Here is a 24,098-nt window from a genome sequence, read left to right on the forward strand (position 1 = left end):
AACAATAGGTTATTTGTGTTCTTTTATCTTTAATTATTACATTCGATTCCTTCTGCTATTAATTTATTATATAAAATTTTTTAATTCCTTTTTATTTAAATAATTAGCAGTTTATGATGGACTTAAGATGGAAAGATAAAAAAAAAAAGTTTGAGGTGAAGATTTTGAAGATGGAAATGAGGTTTTTAATTCAAGGTAAAATATAATATTTTGATCAGGAAATTTTGAACGAAAGATAATTTAAAATGATTTGATTAATTCAATTTATATAGACTTTTTGAAAAAAGAGAGTTAAAGAATTTTAGAAAAAAGAAAATTTATTGCAATTTTTATAGCAATAAAAATAGAAGATTTTAATTATTATAATAAAAAATTATCCGAGTAACCATATAGAAATAAAATTATACTGTACATGGGTTATAATTGAAAAGCAAAAGTGAAATTAAATCCAGACAATAATGCATTTTGCTCATTAATAAGGCACAGATTTCTTCATAGGGAGTATGTGACAATCAAAGTGTTTGACGTTTGTAACATTTATTCTTGTGAAAGAGTGCACCTTACGCTTTCTTCTTTTCTTAAAAAGTTTACTTCAATAACTAGGTTAACTTCAAGGGGAGATAAAGCAACCTCTATCCTATGCTATGCTATATTCCTATTATTACTGATATTTTAGAACAGAGAGGGTTTGGTAGCATGCTTCTTTCAAGACTAAGTATCAATTTTAACCCAAATCATCTTTTCTTTAATGCTTTTAAGGCACGATGCAACATTTCTATTCAAATGTTAATGCTTTTATTTTTACTTTTTACATATTTTTTAAGTATTATGTATCGAGATATGTAATAAAAAGACAAATATTCCTTTATTACCCTTTATTTATATAAAGGTGTTGCTGTCGACTTTAGTAATTCATGATTAATAATATCTATCCAAACGCTTATTTTATTAAAATATAAACACAAAAACACATGGTTTATATATTTCAAGTAATGAGGATTGAGATTTGAGGAGTACTAGCATGATACTTTCTAACACTATCTTATTATTTGAAATTCATGTAAATTTCATTAATTTGAAAATGAAACCTATCAAATAAATAATGAGACCTACTTCGAAAAATTGAATAAAAAGCTTAGCAACTGGTTGGTTAAAAGATATCAATACTTTCACATGAAATTGAAAGAACTTCCACTAAAACATACTTATTTTAAAACATAATAATGGAAAGTGACTACGTTGAGGATGATTTCGGATTAGGAATCTTTAATTTTTGTGGAATATTCCTTTATTTATTTTAAAAAAAATTCTTGAATTTTCTTACTAAAATTTTGATCTATACTATTTTAAATATAAAAAAAATTGACTCAATCAAACACATAATTTGTTTTTAAATATAGTAGAGTCCCTCCACACTAGAGTTACAGGGCTTCTTCCAACCTACTTTTATATTGTATTTGGTTTAAGATGATAAAAGTAGAGAAGATAAAAATAAAAGAGAAAATTTTAAATTAAAATAGAGTATAATAATTATAAAATTCATATAGAATCCACACAATTTTTTCTTTATTTCTCTCTCCTTTTTCTCAACCAAACTCACCCTTCAATACGAGATTTAAAATAAATCTTTTGATCTTAACAGTGAATTTCAATTATAGTTTTTAATCTTTTAAATATGTATCCTTATATAAATAAAATATAAAGATCAATTATTAATGACACTAAGGTCTAAGGACTAATATCTTACTGATGTAAAACAAAGTCAAAGACCAAATTTATAGAAGCACACCAAAGTCACAGACCAAAATAAATAGAGGGTTTTTTTTTTTTCAAATGATAGTTGTAGAAGTTTGAGATTAAATTATGAACTCTATTAACATTAGGAACCGAAGTGCTTTACCAGTCATCATTTTCAAAAAGACCATTTTTTGGGTAATTTTAGGTACCAATTTAATAATTCATTCAAACGAGTCAAGTAGGAAAGATGGTAAAAGAGAGATTTGTTGAATCTTAGATTTTGCATTTTTCTTTTATTACCTTTATTTCATATTAATTTCTTCCAAACAAGTTGTCCTATCATTAAAATTTTACTATCTAGATTCCTACATTCTTTCCAAATCAAAAAATTTCAAATATTTAAACATTATCAAGAAAGTTTAACTCAATTAATTAAGATACGTAGGTTATTATAAACCGACTGATATTGATACCCATTATAAAAAAATGCTAAAGTCATTAAAGCAAGTTTAAGATGATATAGAGAAAATAACAAGTCTATACTCGTGACATAATAATAAATGGCTAGGTTGAGACAAAAGATCCAACAAATTCAGTTGTGATTACATCCAAATTAGCCTACTCATAATAACACTGCACATTGCAGCATCTACCTAATCAGCCGAGGAATCAGATGCTCTGGTAGGCAAAGAAAATTATAGAAACCTAGCTGCAACTTACACCACTAGTCAGCTACTTCGCCCTACAGTCATAGGCAAAAAAAGATCATAATAGGTTTGAAAAAGAGTGGAAACTACGCCATATAGAACAACACTGGAACCATTAAACAAAGAGTTCAATCATGAATGTTGACAGCGAGACTGCAGGTTGATCATCAACTATCAGGAAGAGATATGTTAATGTCAGTAGCCGACTTCATCGAGTCTGTCATGGAGTGCATGTTAACCCAGTTTTCGCGACGAAAGGCCGAGGGAGGAGTAAGGTTTGAGTTAAGGGTTGTTCCTGAGTTGTTGTGTAGTAGGTGTCCACCAATGACATCCTCCTTTTCACCATTAGTAGGGGGTGGTGCAGAAGACACCGTAATGGAAGGAGTGACATTAGCTGGTGCATAGTCAGACTTTGGCTTCTTTGGTTTCTGATCTTGCTGGTTGTTTGGCAAAAAGCTTCCCACCACCACCTGATAACATAAGGATATCTAAGTGATCCTTCATTTGAGGAAAAAATGTTATGCATAACCTGTTCAAAGTAAATTGCACCAGATGCTACATTATGGTAATTCCCTTGTGTAGTGCCCTTTATTTAGGCATGCAATTCTGCCTCTTTCATTTGAAAACCCTCAATTGCTTGGGGATGCATTTGAGGAAGATTGTTTGGCAAAGTTTTCAACATCACAGATGATATGGGATGTTGCAGACTATTTTGAATCCAACCTTGTAGTCCCTACCACCCAATCCATGCTCACAATCACATACATAATTGAGTTGAGAATAGCTTCTAAGGGTTGAGAGAGGAATGTTTACCTGCACAGGACCGGCAGCTACAAGGAGACCAGCAACTCCACCACCTACAACACGACCATCTGGACTTGACAATGAAACGCTCATCCCACCCGACCTGCTTCTTGATCCTTGGTTGTCAGTAGGCATGAATGATCCAGACAATGAAAGTATCTCAAAACGGCCCTAGAAAATAATCCAAAATGTGAAACATAAGATTTTATAGCGCCCATCATGAACCTCGTACCAATAATCAAACTAAAAACTACAATTTCCAAGTGAATGATGAACGTAAAGTCACATACAATATTACAAATTTCCATCAAGTACCACCGAAGGCATAATTCTACACCCAAGTATTTGTTTCTGTCATTTCCAGCCAAGCGTAGCCCGTTTATTTCAACCATTTGTAGTCTCTACGTAGCAAAACTGAATCCTGGAGTTCTCTCAAACTAATCAATGCTCCCATCCTAACTTTTAAGACCATAAAGAGATACTTCTATTTCTAAGGCCTTACATGCATGATGCATATCAAGAATAGTTTAAGCACTCTTATCATTTATCCTTCCAATTCTATCCTCATTTTGAAATCTTGAGCCTCTTATCTGATTACTTTCACTGCAATCAAAGGCTTTCACAAAAAGCCTCTGTTTATCATCTTTCATGCCTAAACTTAGTGTATTTTCTGCTAGACACAAAATCTAGTATCCCCGTCACTCTGGTCAAGCTTTCAAAAGTCCTTAATATTATATGAGAAGGGTGTCAAAGAGTGCATCAGATCTAATGCCTACTTAATTCCTATTTTCCTAAAACATGACAAGGAAAATTTCAAACAAATTGAAAATGTAACTACAAAAAAGGCAAGTTAAAAAATTATAAAATAAAACATGTACTGATGAGGTAATTTACTGCAGCACCTCATAGGTTAAGGTTCCCCCAGAAGAATCAGGCTGGCGAAGTGTAACATTTGAAATTACACCACTAGCAGATAGGATGCATATTGCACGGGGTCCTTGTTGGGAAAAAGATATAACCTTCATTGTAATGTCCTGAAACAAGCGTTCACAAAAATAACAGTATTTAATTGTCTCTTTTGCAGGAAGAATTAGCATTACAATATATAAATCATGTTAAGGGGATATTGAAGGTTTTTTCTTGTTGAATGGAGAATATAACACAAACACTTGAGCTTTCTCTGAATAACTTTAGCTAAATTTGCAGTGACTTCATATGTGAGACTCAAAGATGAATAGACAATAATCATTTGCAAATCATTCTATATTGCAGATGTAGAACCAAAATGTTGGAACAAATATGATATGCAACAGAAGTTAATAACCACGACAAAGGAAAGGAGCGAATCCAACCATGGAAAGAAACTAGAACTACGTGCTTGGCCCTTCATAAACAAAATGTTTAACCAAAAAAATGAAAAGAAAAAGTAAAAGAGTTAAAAAGATACAGCAAATTCCAGTCTTTTATTTCCGTCCTTGTTGCATAGTGTATATACATTTTAACAAACAAACAAAATAGCATTACATTTTTCTGAAGAAAGCATGTTTCAAGCCAAACACAATAAGCAAAAAATGTTAGTTAATTTGAAAATATCATCAACACATGAACAGAACATTTGTATATAATTGTCCATATATTACACAAAAAAACAATAAAAATCAACAAAAACAAACATAAATTTATTAATACATTCCAGATAAACAGATAGATAAAGGAAACAAATCATACTTCCTTAAACCATAATATCATTATTTGCAAGGTTTACCCTCCAACAGATAACTGAACAAAGCACACCCACTCCACATTATTGATTAAACCAGTTGCACAACATGGCGGATAACAGAAGTTTATACACCCATATATTTCAGATCCACAAGGGTATAATAAGGATAGTTTGACAGTAATTCAAAGCAAACTCATATGTACCAAATAATGTTAAAAGAAATGGTTTCCCCCTCCTCAGGCATACCTCACCAGTATTGACTGTAATGATATGGGGCATAAAGTTTGTACCAACAGAGTCACCTACAGAAGTACCAACAATAGATATTAACAGAAATTAGTAGAAACTTATAGTAATTAATAAATTTCAACAAGTAGTACTCATAATATAATAATATCTACAAAAAGTAGTCATACATTTGTCCCAGGCTACATATATTATGAATTATCTTAGTGTGAGCAAAATTAAACAAAAACCAATTAATATGTTGGTATTTTCCTATGTTAAGTGGAGTTAGTAGAAAAGTTATTACAATAAATCAATAAAATGATATATTTTGAGAACAAATGTTAAATTCAAGGTTTTAATTGTCATCATGGTCGCAGTAGCAAAAACTTCCAAAACCTCTTAAAATTGTGAGAGAGGAAAAATGGCAGACAAAGTGCAGCTGATGTGGTATTGCAACCACAAATTGTGGTTGCAGACCACAATTCAACACTCCCTTGCTAAAATAGAATCAGATTTCTATGCATGGAAACATCATCAAAGTCTAAAATTAAATTGATTCACCTCACTTCAAAAAGTTCTACAGCACAAAAGGATAAATCCTTTTAAGGTATGGGGTAGTCTAAAAGTTTGACCAGAAGCAAACTTTAAGAAGCAAGAAAAGTTATAAAAAATAGAAAGATACTTCTGAATTAACAAAAATGAATATTTGATAAACCATGCTAGTGACACATAATCATGCTGTTTACAAGAAATGCATGTTATTAAGCATTAAAAGTACCAAATTTCATTACCAAAAAGATCCACTCCGACTTTCTTCAGCAGCTTGTACTCCATCCCCCGCGATTTCCCCCGCTTCCCGGATGAGAAGTTATTAGCAAATGGAGCTGAAGATGAGATTGGCATGGGTGACAATGCCATAGAGTTCAACCCATCTGGCCCGTATTTCCTTGGTCTACCCCTTTTCTTCTTAGCTGCTGTTCCATCCAATCCCACACTCACAGGTGAGACACCAATAGCTCCAGCTGTTGCTTCAGGAACAGGAGGAGGAACCTGACTTGGAGCTTCACTCCTTGGTGCCATATGATAGGCTGATGGAGCTTCTGCCCCTATCACTGTAACCCCCGAACTGAAGCCTTCTCTTCCTTCCATGCGCATATATCAAACTATTCTCACTCCTAAGTCCACACAATCAAACCAACATCTACAAGCAAGAGATCAACAAACAATGTACTCAGAAAGCAAAATGATTCATTAGAAAACATGCCATAACAAAAATTTGAGTATTTTAGCAAAACCAAAAATTTGAATCTTCTTAAACATGCAAGGAAACCAAAATGAAAACTCATCAAAGGATTCCCAGAAACTAGGAACAAAGAAAACAAAGACGCAAACTTTGGATTTTTTAAGTTGTTTAGCTGAATTAGCTGATCCATTTAAAACCTTTAATTAAATTGCAAAAATCACTGATCACAGCACTCTAGGGTTTGAGTAGAAAATCATGAGGAAAAAATGCAGTTATCTTCCAACAAAGTTAATTTTTTTTCCTTCTGTTTCCATCTCTGAAAAATGGGTACTTGCTCAGTTATCAAGTTTTCAACTTTCTAGTACTGAAACCAGAAATTTGATTCGTAACAAAAAGGAATAAAAAAAAAGACATTCAAATAAATACAAAAATAGAAAAATGTTTTGCCATATTATTACAACCTCAAAACATACTTTGGTAGGAAAATTTTGAAAAATGCTTAAAAATAGCAAATTCAAACTCAGTATCATAAATTTTGTCAAAAAAAACCACTCATTTACTTCAAATATTTCTTGACCCTGAACTCTGAACAGAGCAAAAGCAACCAAAAATACCAAAGGTTTTTCTAAAGGAGCAAAAAAAAAATAAAAAAATAAAAAATAAAAACACCACCCTTTTGCATAAACCTGCTTCGTATCCAGCATTTACCTAAACTTTTAAAAGACAGGAAGCTGAAACTCAAGGAAAAATTAAGTACACAAAAATATATATATATAAAAAAAACTTGGTTTTTACATACCAACATCAAACTCTGAATACTGCTCAGAATACAAAGATCATGACCTGTCACAAAGATTCCACACACTTCGGCAAGACTCTTCTGAAGGTGTAATCTTGTATAAAGATTTCTTTTCAGTTCCCTCCAGAACTTAACTTGCTCACTCAACCCAGAAAGTGAAAATGAAATTAAAAAAAAAAAACACAGAAAAAAGGAAAAAGAGCAGAAAAAAGTGAAAAACCGTTTGCTCCAGAAATTTAAAACAACTTGGAAATTTCAAGAGTTGAAAAAAACCTGTTGGCTGGTTGGGTTTTCCAAAGCTGCTTGAATTGAAACTTGAAAGTTGAAAATTTTTAATGGGAAAATATGGTAAAGCTCAAAATAAATACTGCAGCAGCAACATTAAAATAATAATTAAAATAAGGGAAATGCTGTATCTTTAATCTTTGATATGTTAAAAAAGTTTTAAAATATATCAAATATATAATTTATTTTTTTATCAGGATCAAATATATAATACTTAATTTTTTTAATAGATTTTTATCGTAATTTTCAACAGCAGTGTTTGTTATTAATTTTTAAATGAACTTCTTAAAAGACAACAAAAAGATAAACGATTTTTTAAAACCCTCGTTATCACGAATCAAATAATAACAATCATAATTGTGAAAAAAAAAAGAGCAATTCAAGGGCAATAAAATAGGTGAATATATTGTGTTTAATAATAAATTATCATATATTTAAAAATAGTTTAATTTTTATAATAATTATTTGAAAATTATATACAAAATAATTCCCATTTATTTAATGATCCAATATAAAAATCTTCCCATTATTATCGAGAAAAAAAAGCTTCCCATTAATAATTAATAATATATAAAAATTAAACTAAAAATACAATCTAGTTAAGAAGAATTTCACCTCTGTAAAGGGTAAACTTTTTTTAAAAAAAGACTAAATATTCTCATTTATATTATAGAGGAAAAAAACATACATAAGTTTTCCATTTTTTAATTTAACAAACTAATATGATTTTCCATATAAGGATGCAAGTCAGTGTTAGATGGCCAACCTTCCTGCGGCCGGTAACCTGCTTTTTGTCTTTTTACTTAAAAAATTATAAATAGTAATACCTTCAATAAAATATGTTGATTTTTTTCTTATATAGGATAAAAATAATATTAAATCACAAGTATTTTTATAAGAAAATAATCATATTTAAATATTTTAAGTATTTAATATAAATGTATATCTAAAATCTAAATTTCAGACATTTGATTAACAACAAGAGTGAATAATTGATTAATGCATATATTTTTTAATTTAAACCACAAGTATCCTCCGTGGAAGACAACTTACTCGGATAAAATAAGTCACGTTAGTTTATCAATGTTCAGTGGTTAATCTATGGGTATTTAGTTTTAGATATATGAGTATTGAATTTTTTGATATTTTGTTTTATATATATATGAGGAAAAGTTATTCCCTAAAATATTTAATATAATTTTATAGGACTTGAACTCAATATAAAGGAACATTTCCATAACATAAAAATCACATTCAAAAAAGTAAACAATTAGGTAGAACAATAGGTGTTATAACGAAAATTAATTACAAAAGAAGAGAAATCGATCACATTAAAATTATTTTCTAGAGAGATTCGTTTGATATCCAAAAATTGAACAAGTAAAAAATATTAGAGTAAATTAGAAAAATTTAAATAGAATTAGATCTAAATATTGGCTAAATAAGCATCGTATAATAAGAGAAGTAGTTATGAATAAATCCGGTAGACCATCCACATGGAAATTGGTCTAAAAGCATATTCATTTAGCACCAAGTCCCTTTTGTGCACATTATGGAATGGACCTTAGTCTTCATGATATTTATTTTGATGGGTTTGGAATACTACAAGGTTGAACACTCGGATCCCGAGTAATTTTTTGGATCTCCTAAGACCAAAATAGGCTCGTTGACTCCATTTATGTGTGACACTTGGATATGGTGTAATTATGGAAATGGAGAATATTCTGCTCGCCCAGGATATCAATGGCTTATCACTAATACTATTCAAAATCAATTGCCACAACATAATTTGAAATGTTATAGCGCCTGCGTCTACCCGAAAAAAAATCAAATTGTTAAGAGTAAATAGTTGTTTTTTAATATGCATGGCGCTGACAATTTTAGCTTTTAAAAAATAGAAATTTAAATTTTAGTTTTTGAAAGTAAAAAAAATATAAATTCATTTATCTACTAATTTTTATTTGTTATTATTAATGAAGGATCTACGTAATATAAAGGGATGGAAATATTACAAAAATAATTACTAACATGATTACTGAATAGATTAGACTAAAATATTAATGAGTTTTCATTAAACTGATTTGTCACACCCTAAATTTCGTTTCATTTAAGAGTAAAATATAATTTAATCTTTATTCTTATCTTCTTTTTTATTTTTACAAAGATAGCATTATAATAAACACTTAAAAAAATAAGGAAGCAAACATAAGTTAGAACAAATATAATAATAAGAATAATATTGATTAATAAGTATAATGTATGTTGCTCTAAAATTTCTATTGTGATAGTATTGGGTAGTGACAAAATCAAGTTGAATCTTATTTTATTTAAAGATTAAATTGTGCATTTTTGTTTGAGTTTTATATTTTAGATAAGATATTTGTCACATTAAAAATTTTATAGCAACAAACATATTATATTTATTATTACGTTTGTTTTAACTTATATTTTTCACCCTATTTTTTTAAGTGTTTACTATAATGATATGATTGTAACGATATAAAAGAAGAAATATCATTAATCATATTAATAATTATTTTTATGATATTTTCGTCCCTCTTTATCATATAGGTTTTTTTACGGTAATAGATAAAAGTTAACGAATAAATAAATTTGACGCATTTTTTTTTTTACTTTTGAAAACTAAAATTTAAATTTTCTTCTTTTTTGAAAATAAATTTATTAATCATGTATATATTAAGAACAAAAATAATTATTTATTTAATTGTTAGTTTGGTTAGTTCTCAGAAATACTCTTCCTACAAATAGTCTTAGTATGCATAGGAATTTATTTGACATATCTAGTGTCAGGCTTGCTTGCATCCATCATAGGGCATTATTCATTGCATGTGTGACTACCCTTAGGCTAAGGAGATTTGACTCCGCCTGGGATTCCATGCTCGTGACAATTTCATTCAAGATAATGCTTGGATATAGGTGAAGAACCAGCTTCGTTCATCACATGGATTCTTATTTGTTGCCACTATTTGGTGGTTGTGGAGATGAAGGAATAACATTATCATTGACTCATAAATATGGTTCATTCATCATTTTCTAAGACAGATCTATACACTCAAAAATATGATTCATTCATTATGATGACATTGTTGCAAATTTTAAGGAATAAGGTAAGTTAACCACTGCACTATTTTATGATTTAGGACCTAGATGGTCTTCGCCGCCTATAAAACACCTATAAATTGAATGTTGATTTAACAAGTTGTTCTAAATTCACCCTTTGAGTCTTTTATGCCTTTTAATTTATTAAATTTGATTTGTTGATTTTTTTAAAAAAAGTTTTAATTTCTCTAAATTATATTTTATATAATAAAATTAATAAGTTTTAACTTTTTAACACAACCTACTTTTTGCTGGAGAAACATGACTACTAAAAAATTATATACATATTATGTCTATATTATTCTCACTTTCATACAAAGACATCTAAAAATTTCAAGTTGTAAGAGCAACACTCACAGATATAAATTTATGGGATTAATATTTATTATAAATTAACTTTTCTTATTGTTTTTTAAATTATGAAAATAATTTGTAATTACATATATGTTATTAAAAAAATTTAAATGTGGAGACAACTTACTTCATAATGATTAAAAAGTAAAATGAAGTGATGTGATATTTATTTTTACATAAATTAAAATTCCAAACTACATTTACACTGATTTATTTTAAAGTTAAAATAACTTCATACTACATACATTTTTTTCTTTAAATATTTTTTTTTATAAAAAATCTTTAGTAACTATTCCCTCCAAACCGAAATATAAGTAAAAAAAAAATAGTCACACTTATAAAAAAAATTAGTTAAAATCATTTAATTATAATTATATTAATAATAAAAGTTAATCCACTTTCTAAAGTACTATTATATTAATTACATAAATAAAAAATCAAAAGATTATTAAAAATAAAACTTCACTTAAATGAAAAATATTATCATTAAAAAAATTAATTAAAATTTATTTATATTTTAATGCAATAGATTGAAAAAAAAAAATCTCCACGGTAGTAATAGATAACATCACATAGGGGTAAGGTTAGGTAATATTGGTTATTTATGATCTAAACAGAAGTTGCATGATCTAATAAAGAAGGAAAACAAAAAAAAGGTATATTTATTGCATGTTACCTGTTATACTTGACTACTTGTGTTGAAATCTGAAAGGATTCATTGGCACGTGACAGTGGACATTTGTCATTGTAGTTGGGAAAGAGCAATTGACTTGCCTAGTCTGTGAAAAAAAGAGAAAAATATTTTTTAACTTTAGGAAAGAGAAATAAAGAAAAAGGATATTTTACCCCAAAGACATTTCATATTATTACTATTATTATTATTTCATAAAATTATAGAATAATCCAGAGTAATTAAAATATCATGAAAAAATACGGCTCACTGGGTCGTATATTTTGAAGACGAAACACATTTGTGAGGAATATTTAACTACAAAATATCTTGGACGTTTTTTATTCTGAATGTGATGTCATATATCTTTAGACCAATAAAAATTAAAATCTTATAAAAATATTTAGACAAACAAAAATTGCATGTTATAAGAAGTCCACATTTTTAAAATGAAAATAATACATTTCCTAAAAAGAATGGAAGTAATTTTTATGTTCTTATAAATTTTTGAGTTAAAGATGAATAAAGATCCATCACTTAGCGTTGGATGATTTTGTTAAAAATGAATAATGTAGAGCAACACTAGAGAGCATAACTTGCAAAAATTGGTGAGAAAGTTTATGAATTTGAAGATGTGAAAATTTGAATGATATTTGTTCTAAAAAGTTAATAATTTTGTTATCTATTGTAAACTAATTTATGGTAACTATTTATCATATGTATTAATAGAAATGATCTTTAATTAAAATATAACATGTAAAATATAATAATATTGAAGACTGAAATGTTAATTTTAGACTATGTTAAATTATGTAAACAGATTGATGTTAGTCAAGCTAAAAAAAAATATTACGTTGAGAGTCTAAATATTTCAAGGTATAACATATTTTAGGTGGTGATGGGAGAGTATTTGGTCTTATTTTTAGTACATTATATTAATCTGATGGTTCAAATTAAATTTTGTCATTTGTTTTGAAAGATATTATTAATTTATTTTTTAGATTTTTATAATTTAAAATAATAATAAATATTACTAAGTGGATAAATAACTAGCACAAAATTATTTTATTTTAATGTATTCTTTAGTGTTGTTCAGATTGTCAAAAATTTCATATAGTTATTAAACTGTTAGAAATTTTTTTAGCAAGAAAAAAATCTACAATTTAAGAATTATCATAAAATATTTGATGATTTTTTTATACACTTCTTTGTTATCTTTCTTCGAAAGTAATCCAACTTTAACTGAATTACGACTGTTATAGGCAGGCTCTAAAATGATTTTTAGAGAACATTGGTTAAACTATAATAATTCTGTACCAGTTAATTTATACATTCAAAAGTATTTTTTATGATTTTAAAGTATAAAAAACATAAAAGCTAAGTTAATTATTAAATTAAAAAATATTTTTTAAACAAATGATAAAATCTAATCTGTTCAAATTAAATTTAATCTAATGGTCTAAAATGAGGGAGACCTTCACAAAGTCACTGAATCCGAATGAATATTATTTAAGACTGATATTTTTCCAACAACAAAGCATAAAATTAAATAAAGCATAGAAGTATAATATTGAATATTAAAGCATAAACAGATATGAAAATATGAAAATGAGTTCATAGAATTCAATTTCCTTACATTCAACCCTAATAATAGGGAGCTTAGCTTTTCCTAGACATGTGTAACATAAAAAAGGTGAAGAAATGAAGAAGGTGTCATAAGAGAGCTCCATTTATATTTCTTTTGTTTCAAACTTTCTCTGATGACAACTTATTAATTTTGCACTAATAGAAATCACGCGCAAAGCACAGAAGCATGAATTAATAAGGGTTATCCCACGCTTATCGCAAAAATGATGACGCTTAGTCGAACATAAATACACAAAACTTTGCCCAGTGAAATTCTCTATGCTAAGCGTGAAAAGCAAAATCACTTCTTTTAGGTGTGTTTGATTTTTACCTTTAAAAAGTGTTCTTAGCTTTTAAAAACTAAAAATTAGGAAAACGTTGTTTGATTGGTGAAAACAGTTTTTCATTACATATTCGACGTTTGGTAGACCATTTTTTTTTTTTTACATTTTGAGAATCTTAAAATGAAAAATTATGATTCTTATGTTTGATATTAATAAAAAAAATTGAAAATTACAATTGAAATTTTAAGAGAAGAGGTTTTCGCGACGACATCTTTAATTTATCCTTGCCTTTTTAGTTTTCAATTCAAAAAATTTCTAAATTACAATTGAAATTATAGAATTATGTCATTAGTTGGTCAGGTCAAACACAAGCAGTAAGCATAAAAAGAAGAACAATAATAATCTTTTTATCTCCTTTTAGACCTCAAGTTTTTTTCAAAATTATATTAACAATGTTTCTTAAATATTGTTAGAAGTCATAGATGAAATCATTTTATATTTTTTAATAAATTTAAAAAGTATTCATAAAGTTTAATAATTTTCTAGTAGATCAAACAATTGCCAACAATGATTAAAAAATTGAGTGAGTTTAATATCTCAGTAAGTTAATTACCATTTTTCAATGCTCTTATCTTTACAATCGAGTGTGGAATCTCTATGCTTCAAAATTCATTTCAAACCTCATGATTTAAGATAGGATTTTACCAATAAAGAATTGAGCCTTTTGCTTTTGTTTACAACAATAGAAATGGGTTGAAATTCAACAAAGTGTGGCTGTGTAGTGTAGGTACATTTCTAGAAAGCTCCAATAAATAAAGTCCAAGGTCGATTGTCCTTGTGCCACGTGTCGAACACCCATGAGACCGATTTGGGATTGTGGATTCAGTCACAAGCTCAAGCAGTTACCCTTGTCTTAGGTTTCTTTGGCATTTAGTCAATAGTCACCTACCCTCACACACTAGGTCACTTTATCTCTTCTCCTCTGGATATTGTTCTGCACATGCTCTGTTGCTTCAAAACCCTACATGATTATATTTTACCCACCAACACATTTTCAAATTTGGACACAAATCAAACACTCTCTGTATTTTGTGAGGGGGAAAAATTTGATGGATTTACTTTATAAAAATAATAATATACATGATTTGTCCTTTAATGAATAATGATAGATAATTTGAAAAATCTTTTAATATTACTAATTTTGACATTGATTTGATCTTTTGAAAATGAGTTTTCAATATTAATTTTTGATGTCCAAACAACATAGAAGGGTTATTTTGAGAAGTAAAATTATTTTATTCTAAAAACAATCTGTTTGCTCTAAATTTGAGTTTAAAATCTAATTTTAGTTTTATAAAAGTGTTTTTTTGGACCAGTGTATCATAACAATTGTATTGTTTTTGGTATATAATAATGGGCTAATTTGCTACACATAAAAAATAATTTTGATATAAAATATTTTAGTGGTTATTTTTTCATATATTTAAAAAAGCAGAAATAATATGTTATAAAAATTATTTTTTTAATTTGTTTATTTTATGAGAAATTATTTAACGTAACTTCTTATTTTAATATGACTTTTTATTCTTTTTAACTTTTGATTATTTTGAAAAGTTGAATCAAAATGTAAAAAAAAAAACTTCTAAAGTGTTTTTTTCTTTCAAAAATGTCTCTTTTTAAAAAATTGAAACAAAGGGGTTCAATATGTATCTTTTTAATCATATTAAGAGATTTAGAGACATTTTTACAAGTTTTAATTTTTGGAGTTGTTCCATAAAATTTAAAGCTATAAAAGTGAATCAACATATCTCAATCCGTTATGAATTGTTCAATCATGGATTGATGGGTTAAATGGATTAGTTTATCTAAAATTAAAAATTAAAAGATGATTTTTTTATAAGAAAAACATTCCAATGACTTTGATTTATTGTTGATCGTAAAAAAAATACAAGAAGAATAATTTAATCAAGAAAAAAGAGTGAGAAAAAAAAGTTTAACCTTGTGTTGTGACAAGAAATTATTTTTAAATAATATTAATATGCATCTTACCAAACTAATTTAGTCCATCAAGAATCAACTCGTGGTAATCGAGTTCTAAGTGAATTGATTAATATTTTATGCATAATTAAAATAGGTAAATTTTTTCCAATCCAACTTACTTAAATTTGTGGTAGACTGAATTATCATGCAAATTTTGATTTATTTTTAATGCCTTTATTTTAATTAATTATGAGATTAATTCTCAATTTAAATTAGATTGATGCTTAAAATCTTTTATCCCTCCTCTAATATATTACGAGTAAATCAACATTATATACTATATAAAACTCAATAAGTAAAAAAAAAACATATAATAAAATCTAACTTAATAAATTGAAAAGAGTAAATAAAACATATCAGCCGACATTCCCGAAGATTAGAAACGACATTGTACGACAGGAAATCCAAAGCCATGATCATGTCAATAAAGCAATAATATTTGGTCACCTGAGTCACTCACCCATTCATATTAAAATATTTTTAATGTCATATATGCACTATATTCGCGTATATTCGTATAATATCCCCCCTCCTCATACTATATATTTAATTAAATTAAAAATTTCTTAAATTATAAAAACTGACTATTTTATTATATACAATAATGTGAACAAATAATGTAAAAAATTATTTAAAATAATAATAAAAGATTGTCAAACGTGGTTGAAATTATTTTGATAGCATTTATTGGGACTGACTTTAGACCCAAAAGAGAAAACTGGGGACTGACTTCTACGATTAATATTTCTGAAACCAACTAATTATGCTCCAATCGAATTGATTGAAAATGAAGAAAAAGTAAAACAAAATTTACATATCGATTTAAATATTAAAAATAGCAAAAACTTATTTAATAATATTATATTTTTACATTTCTGATATAATAAATATTTTTAATTAAATTTTATTATTTTAATTCTTTAATCAGTATGTTAACATTTTTTCAAAAGTTTATAATTAGAGCTACTTAGTAGCAGAACTAGAAGGCTCGGTTAGGTTCAGCGCAAATAAAAATATAAAAAAAAATTGCTTAACCAATCTATTTCCATGTGGCCCAAAAGAAAAGAGCCCCCATTTTTACACTGTATCTTGGATTAAATAAAAAAAAGTATTAATTGGATGGATCAAGTGGAGACACCGTATGACATTGGTTCATGCATAATATAACTAGGCTTGAATCGTTTATGTTTTCAAATTCAAATTTTATAAATAAAAAAATATGATTAAAAAAAAAGGTTTCATTGATAAAATTGATGAATATTTGATGCCAATATTGAAGTGATCATAAAAGAAAAAAGAAGAAGCCGAAACTCATAACAGTAACCTGCTTTAATTTTGAAAAAGATTCAACCAAAATACACTTATGCTGAATGAAGACCCAAACCAGTATTCCTCAAACACCAAAAAAGTTCACAATGTTGTCATTGCAATTTTCAAAGCAGAAAATTGGTCAGCAAACATACAATCATGTGTTGATTGTTGAATTTCCTCTCCAAACTGTGAATCATTGAGCATAGGTTTTGGATAGCCCCTCCTCAAATGAATATTCAAATGATTGACTAGTCTTTGAAGCAGCAGTAGCACCAGAATACACACTGTCTGGTGTATTGGCAGTCAACATAGGGACCAAAGTCAAAGGAGTGGTAGGCACTGGAAGTGCCATATTCTTTGGTGTCATGTTTTCTTCATCGCCAGCTATATATGGCCTGGAGGGTGGAGTTGCTGTTAGAATTTGGCTTTTTTGCTATGTTGCTACGTTCTGTAATTTTCTATAGTCTTCTTGAAAATTTGATCGACTTGACTTTTTTGTTGTCTTTTTTCAAATTGTCCCTGTGCTACCCTTTTAAAATGATATTATTTTCATGATTTTTAAAATTGAATAACGTATTAAATATTAATTCAACTATTATGGAACGTCGTTTTAAAGAGATTGCATATGAATAATTTGAGAAGAGACATCAGAGAATCATGACCCAAATTTGATATGTTGGCTTTAGATAGGACTGCGGGAGAAACAGGAGAGAGGGGCTTCCTAGTGAATGATGACTGAATTTCAATGCCGTTTTCTGAACTGCTTGCAGTCACTGAATGACCACTAGCTTTAGAGTTATCCTTTCCTGCTTAAAAGTTCCATTGACATCAAGCATTTAAACACAAGAAAAAAGGTTTTGATTTTGAGTACCTTTCTAGTTAAGCCTTTATTGGAAAACAAAACATCTATTGTGTCATAAATACAGTTGATTGAAGGAAGAAGGGGGTGTGAGAGGTCGTGCCGTGATGGGTTTGAATTTATCTCATTAATAAAAATTAACAACTTTTTTGATAAAAATAAATAAACATAATACGGTCTTAAATATAAGAAAAAAATTACTATTTTCTTGATTTCAAATAAGAAAATTTCAATAGAATGCACTAGTACTACTATATTATATGTTTATAATCTTTGCAAATAGAAAAATGTTCATTTTTAGTAGCTAATAAAAATTGTATTTCGTTTTGCTCATTCCTTTCTACTTCATGTAACACCTTAAACAGTGTTACAATCAGGGAATACACTTGACACATTTTACAGATAACAAGGAGATAATTTTTTTAGGAACTAAAAGAGTATTTTTTATTTTATTTGCAGGGACTGCAAATACAGCATTTACTCTTTATGATAAAAAAATTACCACTTTTAAATGCTTTAAAATAGGTTTAAGGGAAAATGTTAAAATCCCCCAAAAAAATTTACTGATAAAACACAGGCTCAGTAATGGAAAATTTTCGGATACTTGGAATTCCCGTTGAACATCTGGAAGCCTTGTACCCACTTTTAGATGCTGGGCTGGGTTTTGAACCGAAAAGTGGTGTTTCATGCTCGGCCATCACTGTCCCTGAAGTTTCTTTTGATCCTAAAATTAATATGACACAAAAACAATTAATGGGTAGAAACAAGAGAATTGTCTAAAAGAAAATTCTACACCATCTACTATGTATTTTATTACAACATTGTGTTGCTTCATAGATCATACCCTCTGCCTTTGCCTTTCATTCTCTTTCTCCTGCCTTGAGGTGCTGTAATCTTCAAGCATGGAAAGTAGCCGGCTCTACACTCACATATCCATGATAACAACAATGCATTTAAAGATATGAGATGCATCCGGTTAAAGATATTGAGTTATATGCCAAATGTGATACTTTGGACAAGTTTTCCAAGAGAAAGTCTACCTAAGCAAAATTTCATAAAATCTAGTAGGCTAATTCATAGAGGTTGCACATATGATTTTGTTAAAAATACTTACTCCATCATACATAAACTCTTCTTGCCTCTACCATCCCTGTTTCAACATACAAATTAAAAGAAAGGAGAAAATGAAGACGAGGCCAACAATTCAGACACTATAAATTTAACTCCTCTTGGTCCATGGTACTCCTTTACATTATCACCACTAGAAGAATAATGCAGCTAACAATAGACAAACAACCAAATACAGTTAATAAGCTGAATTCAGTACTTCACCATGTCACATGGCAATATTTTATCCAAATTTAGCTTATCATAATAATAGAAACTATAGTGTTAGTTTAGTAATAGTCGTAACTAAATCATCCGTGTATTAGTTGACAATAGTTATGTTCTATTGAGTTTGTTAGGTTCCTATCCATTTAGACAGAAAGTGTATGCCTTGCCCCCTTCTTTTCTTGTTATAGATATACAATGGGCTCTTTGTATCCACATCTTATTCAATCAATTACACAATGTTTTTCTATGACAACCCCCTTCTCTACTTTGAGCTTTATGGGGTGTAGCCACATCAAGTTGGTGTTACATACTCGATACTACACCAGTACACCTATCAAAATTTTGATAGGTAAAACTAGATCCAAATTCCAGAGGCCACTGCAAATTGATAGTAAAGTATTTTAGGAACTAATTATGATAAAGGGATACTCACCAGGAATTTTGCTTAACAAAGCACGGGCCTTCTCAGCGCGTTTTAAGGTAAGATGTGCACCTCTTCCAGCATTATAACGATTATCATCCTAAAAAAACCACAGTAATTAAAAAGATAAAGCAAACAAAAATAAAGCAGGAAATATCCAATAATGTCAATAGCAACACTGGATCACCCTATTGTACTCCTCCAACCAGCTTTCTTCTTGACATGCAACCAACCACTTCTCAACCTTTTCAAGGATTTCTTTCCTGCTAAGAGCTTCTTCTTTTGTCTTAGTAATTAGGTGATCAATTTGATCTGCGGAGTGATTATCAAAATGGATGATAGAACAACTAGTGACATGCATGGCACACTTTGTTAAACAACAACAAACTGGTAAAATACTTGAGAAATAAAAAAATTAAAGCAATCCTATGGAAGAAATTTAAATTAATAGCCATATCATTGTTCTTCTGCTCATGATTATTTATCACTAGACGATCTTGTGACTGGCCTATGCCTTGGTTACTTAACATGCATCCTTTAAAGGCTTTAAATTAAGATTGCACATACTGTGGAATCATTATACAATTAATGAAGAATGATATAATCAACAGCAATCTTCGTATTTCAGATGTCAAATTCTTTATTGTATTGTCACTGACATCTTTTGTCACAGTGGAATTAACCATAGTGGGGCAAATCTCACAAATTGTGTCTTTGACATCCAAACCAAGGACTAAACAATGAATTGAGAGTGTTCAGTTGGCCAGACACCTGCTTCAGTCGACTGGCCTGCCGTAATTCAAAAGAAAAATCATAGAGAAATTAACCTATGGAAGTTTTTCTTTCTTAGGGTAAGATTGTAAGATTATGTCTAGAAGAAAGCAAATATGACTGTTTCATCTAAATCTATTCAAGCATTAACAATAAGTCACACAGCATTGCTTAACACATCGTGAACAATATGTGTTTTCTGTCTACCAAAAGTTTAGACAAAAAATAATATATGATTAAAATTAAAGACAGAAATCACCTTCTCATTTTGTAATTGAAGTAACTGCTTCTGTAATTCCTCTAGTCTTTTCAAAGACAAGTTGGTCTCATCTGAATAAGCATTAGCCACCATGGAGCCATAAAGCTCACTAGAAATATTCTTCAACTGATATAAGACCTCTGAAAAGTGTTTCTTCCTATCGGTTTTCAGCTTGCGCATCTCCTCAAGCTGTGAAACAACTGTTTCACGTGCTTTCTTCAAGCTTCCACAAGCCTTTGGATCAAACTGAGGACAGACCAATAAAAGCTAGTCAACTGAAAAATCTCCATGTGGCCAAGAAAAAAATGGCTAATTCACTCAATTGTGGAGTTCCAGCAAGACTTACATGTAATGGTTGTTCACCCATTGCTGCACAGACGCCAGCAATTTCCGCCACATAATCAGCAATTTCTTGCTGAATTTGTGCTCTACATAGTTTGGCTACATCCACTTCTTTTCTATACAAATCCAGACACTTTGTTCTATTTCCCGCAGCATTGCATCCCTTTGAGAATCAGATTCTCCAACTTTATCCCATATTATCTTACATTCCACACACAAGGATTTCTTTTAGCAACAAAAGACATGTTGTTTCTTGTTGACTAAACTGACTGCTACTACGGTTGCTGAACATAGGAACAAGTATGCTGGAAAAAACAAAAAAGCCAAAATGATTATCTGAAAATGTATAACATATATGCTCACTTAAATACAATCAACAATTCAAAATTCCCATTAAATCTAAGCTTAAAACTCTGGGGGCCAACAATAAACAGAACAAAACAACAAGGAAGAGAATTTTTTTTTTTGCGGATAGAATGAGCACAAGTATACTCTGCTCATACAGATACATATACATACATACATGCACACACATGAACAAACACTACACAGTACACACATAAGGAATGATGAATCAATGGTTCCCTCATATGATAGTAGTCGTTTGCTACTGCACAAAGAATGTTGTCTTATCTCTCTTCTGATAAGAAAAAAAAATTCCATATAAAATATTTCAGTAAATTTGAAAATGCTCTAACTCCATTGTTACAAACAAAAAATGCGTTTTTTTTTTACCCTTCTTCGTTTTCTGGAGAACAAAACAGAGCTGATCGTAAAAATTGCCGAGGAAAACAGAGCTTCAGATTCAACACGAAGACGAAGAATTGGAAACCAAAACCGGTTTTGGGAGGGAAACCGGAGAATCTAATCTAGTGCAGTCGGAATTTTTATGTCATGCAAGAAGGAATATGAACCGTTAGATTTAGATCTAACGGCTATGATCTCGAACGCCTGATTTAATTCCAATTTACGATGTGACATATCTGCCGTGGATCAAGATTGAACGGCTATTATTCACCAACTTCGTATAAAAATAAGTCACATATTTTTTAGAACCAAATTAATATTATTTTTTATAATTCTAGAATAATATTCACTTTTTAAGAGCAAAATAATGTCACATATATGTTTCACAATTAAAATATATGAGTTTATTCTTTTTTGGTATGTAACAAGATATGAGTTTAGTATAAGAGTTGATATTCAGCGCACGCATTTCCAACATTAAACGAGTTTTAAATTTATAAACTATTAAAAAATATTGATGAAAAAGGTAAATACACTCTCTATTAGAGTATATATATATATATATATATATCTTTGGATGTTGTTGTTGTTGGTATTTCAAAGAAAATGAGAGGTAGCACCATTGAGAACATAAACTTGAGCTGGGGATTGTTGGTAAAGAAAAATGCTGGTATGAGGTAATAAGACCAATTAGTATGTTCAGAAAAAATGAAGTCACCTCCAGATTATAATGCTCAGGAAAGGATTGTTGCATTTTTATTTTCGGGCATGTTTTTAATGTCTTTTTTTTTTTTCCTATCAAGGAGTTTCTATGTAATGTTAGTAATACTTTCTTTCATATTTCTTTAACATTTTCTGTTTAATCAATTGACCAGTCAAAATTTATTGAAAAGTCATTAATTTTGATAAATCACACTTATCATTTATAATTTTATCTCGTAATTTAAATATGAAATTCATCAAAATGAATAATTTTTAATAAATTTTAATCACTCACAAGAAAAAAATATTTAAAAGAGAATGTTAAAGTGTTTGAATTGTGTTGCACATGTATGTTGAGCTCCAATTCTCACCATAGTTATTAATAGTATACTCTTTTCTCTGGTCTTAAAAAAATGTTCAACTTATTTTGTGCTCTTCACATGGAAAATAGCAATGAAGACGAATGTACAAGTAATTTCATCTAAATTCTGGTTCTCACATTTTTTATTTGGAAAGGTTGTTGTATTTTGTTATTCAACGTCGCATTATGTATCTATATTTATATGATAATTTTAATATGACTTGTTTTATATTTATCAAGTTATTTATGAAAAATATTTTGCAAAACTATTTTAATTCAGTTTCTTTAAAAACAAGATAAATATCAAATTACAAAATTAATTTTTTCTCAATTACACAATAGAAACGTTCCATTATAAATTGAGTGCCTATACACAATATAAACAATATTTTGTTATATAGTAAGGCATGAAAAAAATGTTGCACTACGAAAATAAGTTTTTATTGTGTATTTCGCCTAGATATACAGTGAAAACATAGTTATGTGGTCAGGGGACATTTTCGTCAACATATGCAATACCAAATCTTGTGGCTTTAAATAGAAATTTGGGAAAGCAAATAGCAAGCCCCTCATGATGGACATCGATCAGGGACCTATTTTATTTATTGGGCCAAAATTTGGGTAAATTTTAACACGGACTTGGCATGACCTGCTCCATCATGGTTCATTGAAGAGCTTAAAAATATAGAAGAGCCTAGCATTTAAGGTTAAAAATGTTGTTTTACCCCCCCAAAAAAAAAACAAATCAATAGCCTAGCTAGCATTCAAAAGGAAGAAATCAGTTTCAACTTCTTCATAAAAAGTAAAAGCAGCTTCAACTTCCAAAAGAAAATCAATATTTATGAATTAGCCTTAGCCATTTGTTTTATAATTTAGGATAGGTTAAAATATACAAATGGTTTTTTAATTTATTTTTTGGTTCTAAATTGATTCCGTAACTTTAATTTTTTTTTTAAAATGATCCCCTTACTTGTTTAATTCATGACAAGTTAGTCATTTAGAAAAAAAAATGAGTTTTTTTTATTTTATTTTATTTTTGAACCTTTTTTTTATGAATTCAAGACATGAAACATATTTTATTAAATTCACCTACATGATAATTATAGGAATCAATTATGTTTGAAACAAAAAAGACGATAAATATAATAAAAATCGCATAAAAAATGAGTCTCGTGAATAATAAGAAAAAATGCAATAATATTTTTTTAGATTTTTGGTTGATCACAAGGCTCACTTTTCATACATTTTTCATCTTATTTGTCTCTTTTTAGTTAGAATATTAGGTGATTTTTATAATATATATATATATATATATATATATATATATGAATTTAATGAGATAAATTTTGCATATTGAATAAATAAAAAAA

At 28.9% G+C, this 24,098-nt stretch overlaps 1 protein-coding gene and 1 long non-coding RNA gene across 10 annotated transcripts; both read right to left on the reverse strand.

The window, feature by feature from the left end:
* Positions 1-2,257: 2,257 nt before the first annotated feature.
* LOC114397566 (AT-hook motif nuclear-localized protein 7-like) lies at positions 2,258-7,629 on the reverse strand. 7 transcript variants are annotated; one of them, XM_028359659.1, is made up of 7 exons: positions 7,515-7,629; positions 7,242-7,375; positions 5,991-6,400; positions 5,218-5,273; positions 4,151-4,282; positions 3,258-3,419; positions 2,258-2,914 (listed from the first exon to the last, which is right to left on the reverse strand). In XM_028359659.1, exons 3-7 carry the CDS (start codon positions 6,352-6,354, stop codon positions 2,612-2,614), a joined length of 1,017 nt encoding a protein of 338 aa, XP_028215460.1. In that variant the 5' UTR covers positions 6,355-6,400; positions 7,242-7,375; positions 7,515-7,629; the 3' UTR covers positions 2,258-2,611. The 7 variants fall into 7 exon arrangements, with proteins under 7 accessions (XP_028215460.1, XP_028215461.1, XP_028215459.1 ...); XM_028359660.1 differs by having other exon boundaries at positions 7,286-7,383; positions 7,515-7,605; XM_028359658.1 differs by having other exon boundaries at positions 7,242-7,383; positions 7,515-7,604.
* A 10,346-nt stretch (positions 7,630-17,975) lies between these two features.
* Positions 17,976-21,759, reverse strand: LOC114396030. Of its 3 annotated transcripts, XR_003663194.1 has the most exons (8): positions 21,654-21,759; positions 20,923-21,223; positions 20,577-20,822; positions 19,734-20,335; positions 19,559-19,646; positions 18,905-18,940; positions 18,635-18,709; positions 17,976-18,514 (listed from the first exon to the last, which is right to left on the reverse strand). It is a non-coding gene; the product is annotated as an uncharacterized LOC114396030 (long non-coding RNA). The 3 variants fall into 3 exon arrangements; XR_003663193.1 differs by lacking the exon at positions 21,654-21,759 and having other exon boundaries at positions 17,977-18,514; positions 20,923-21,411; XR_003663195.1 differs by lacking the exons at positions 18,905-18,940; positions 21,654-21,759 and having other exon boundaries at positions 20,923-21,411.
* Positions 21,760-24,098: the final 2,339 nt, after the last annotated feature.

Source organism: Glycine soja, chromosome 18 (assembly GCF_004193775.1).
Source record: "Glycine soja cultivar W05 chromosome 18, ASM419377v2, whole genome shotgun sequence".
Lineage (NCBI taxonomy): Eukaryota > Viridiplantae > Streptophyta > Magnoliopsida > Fabales > Fabaceae > Glycine > Glycine soja.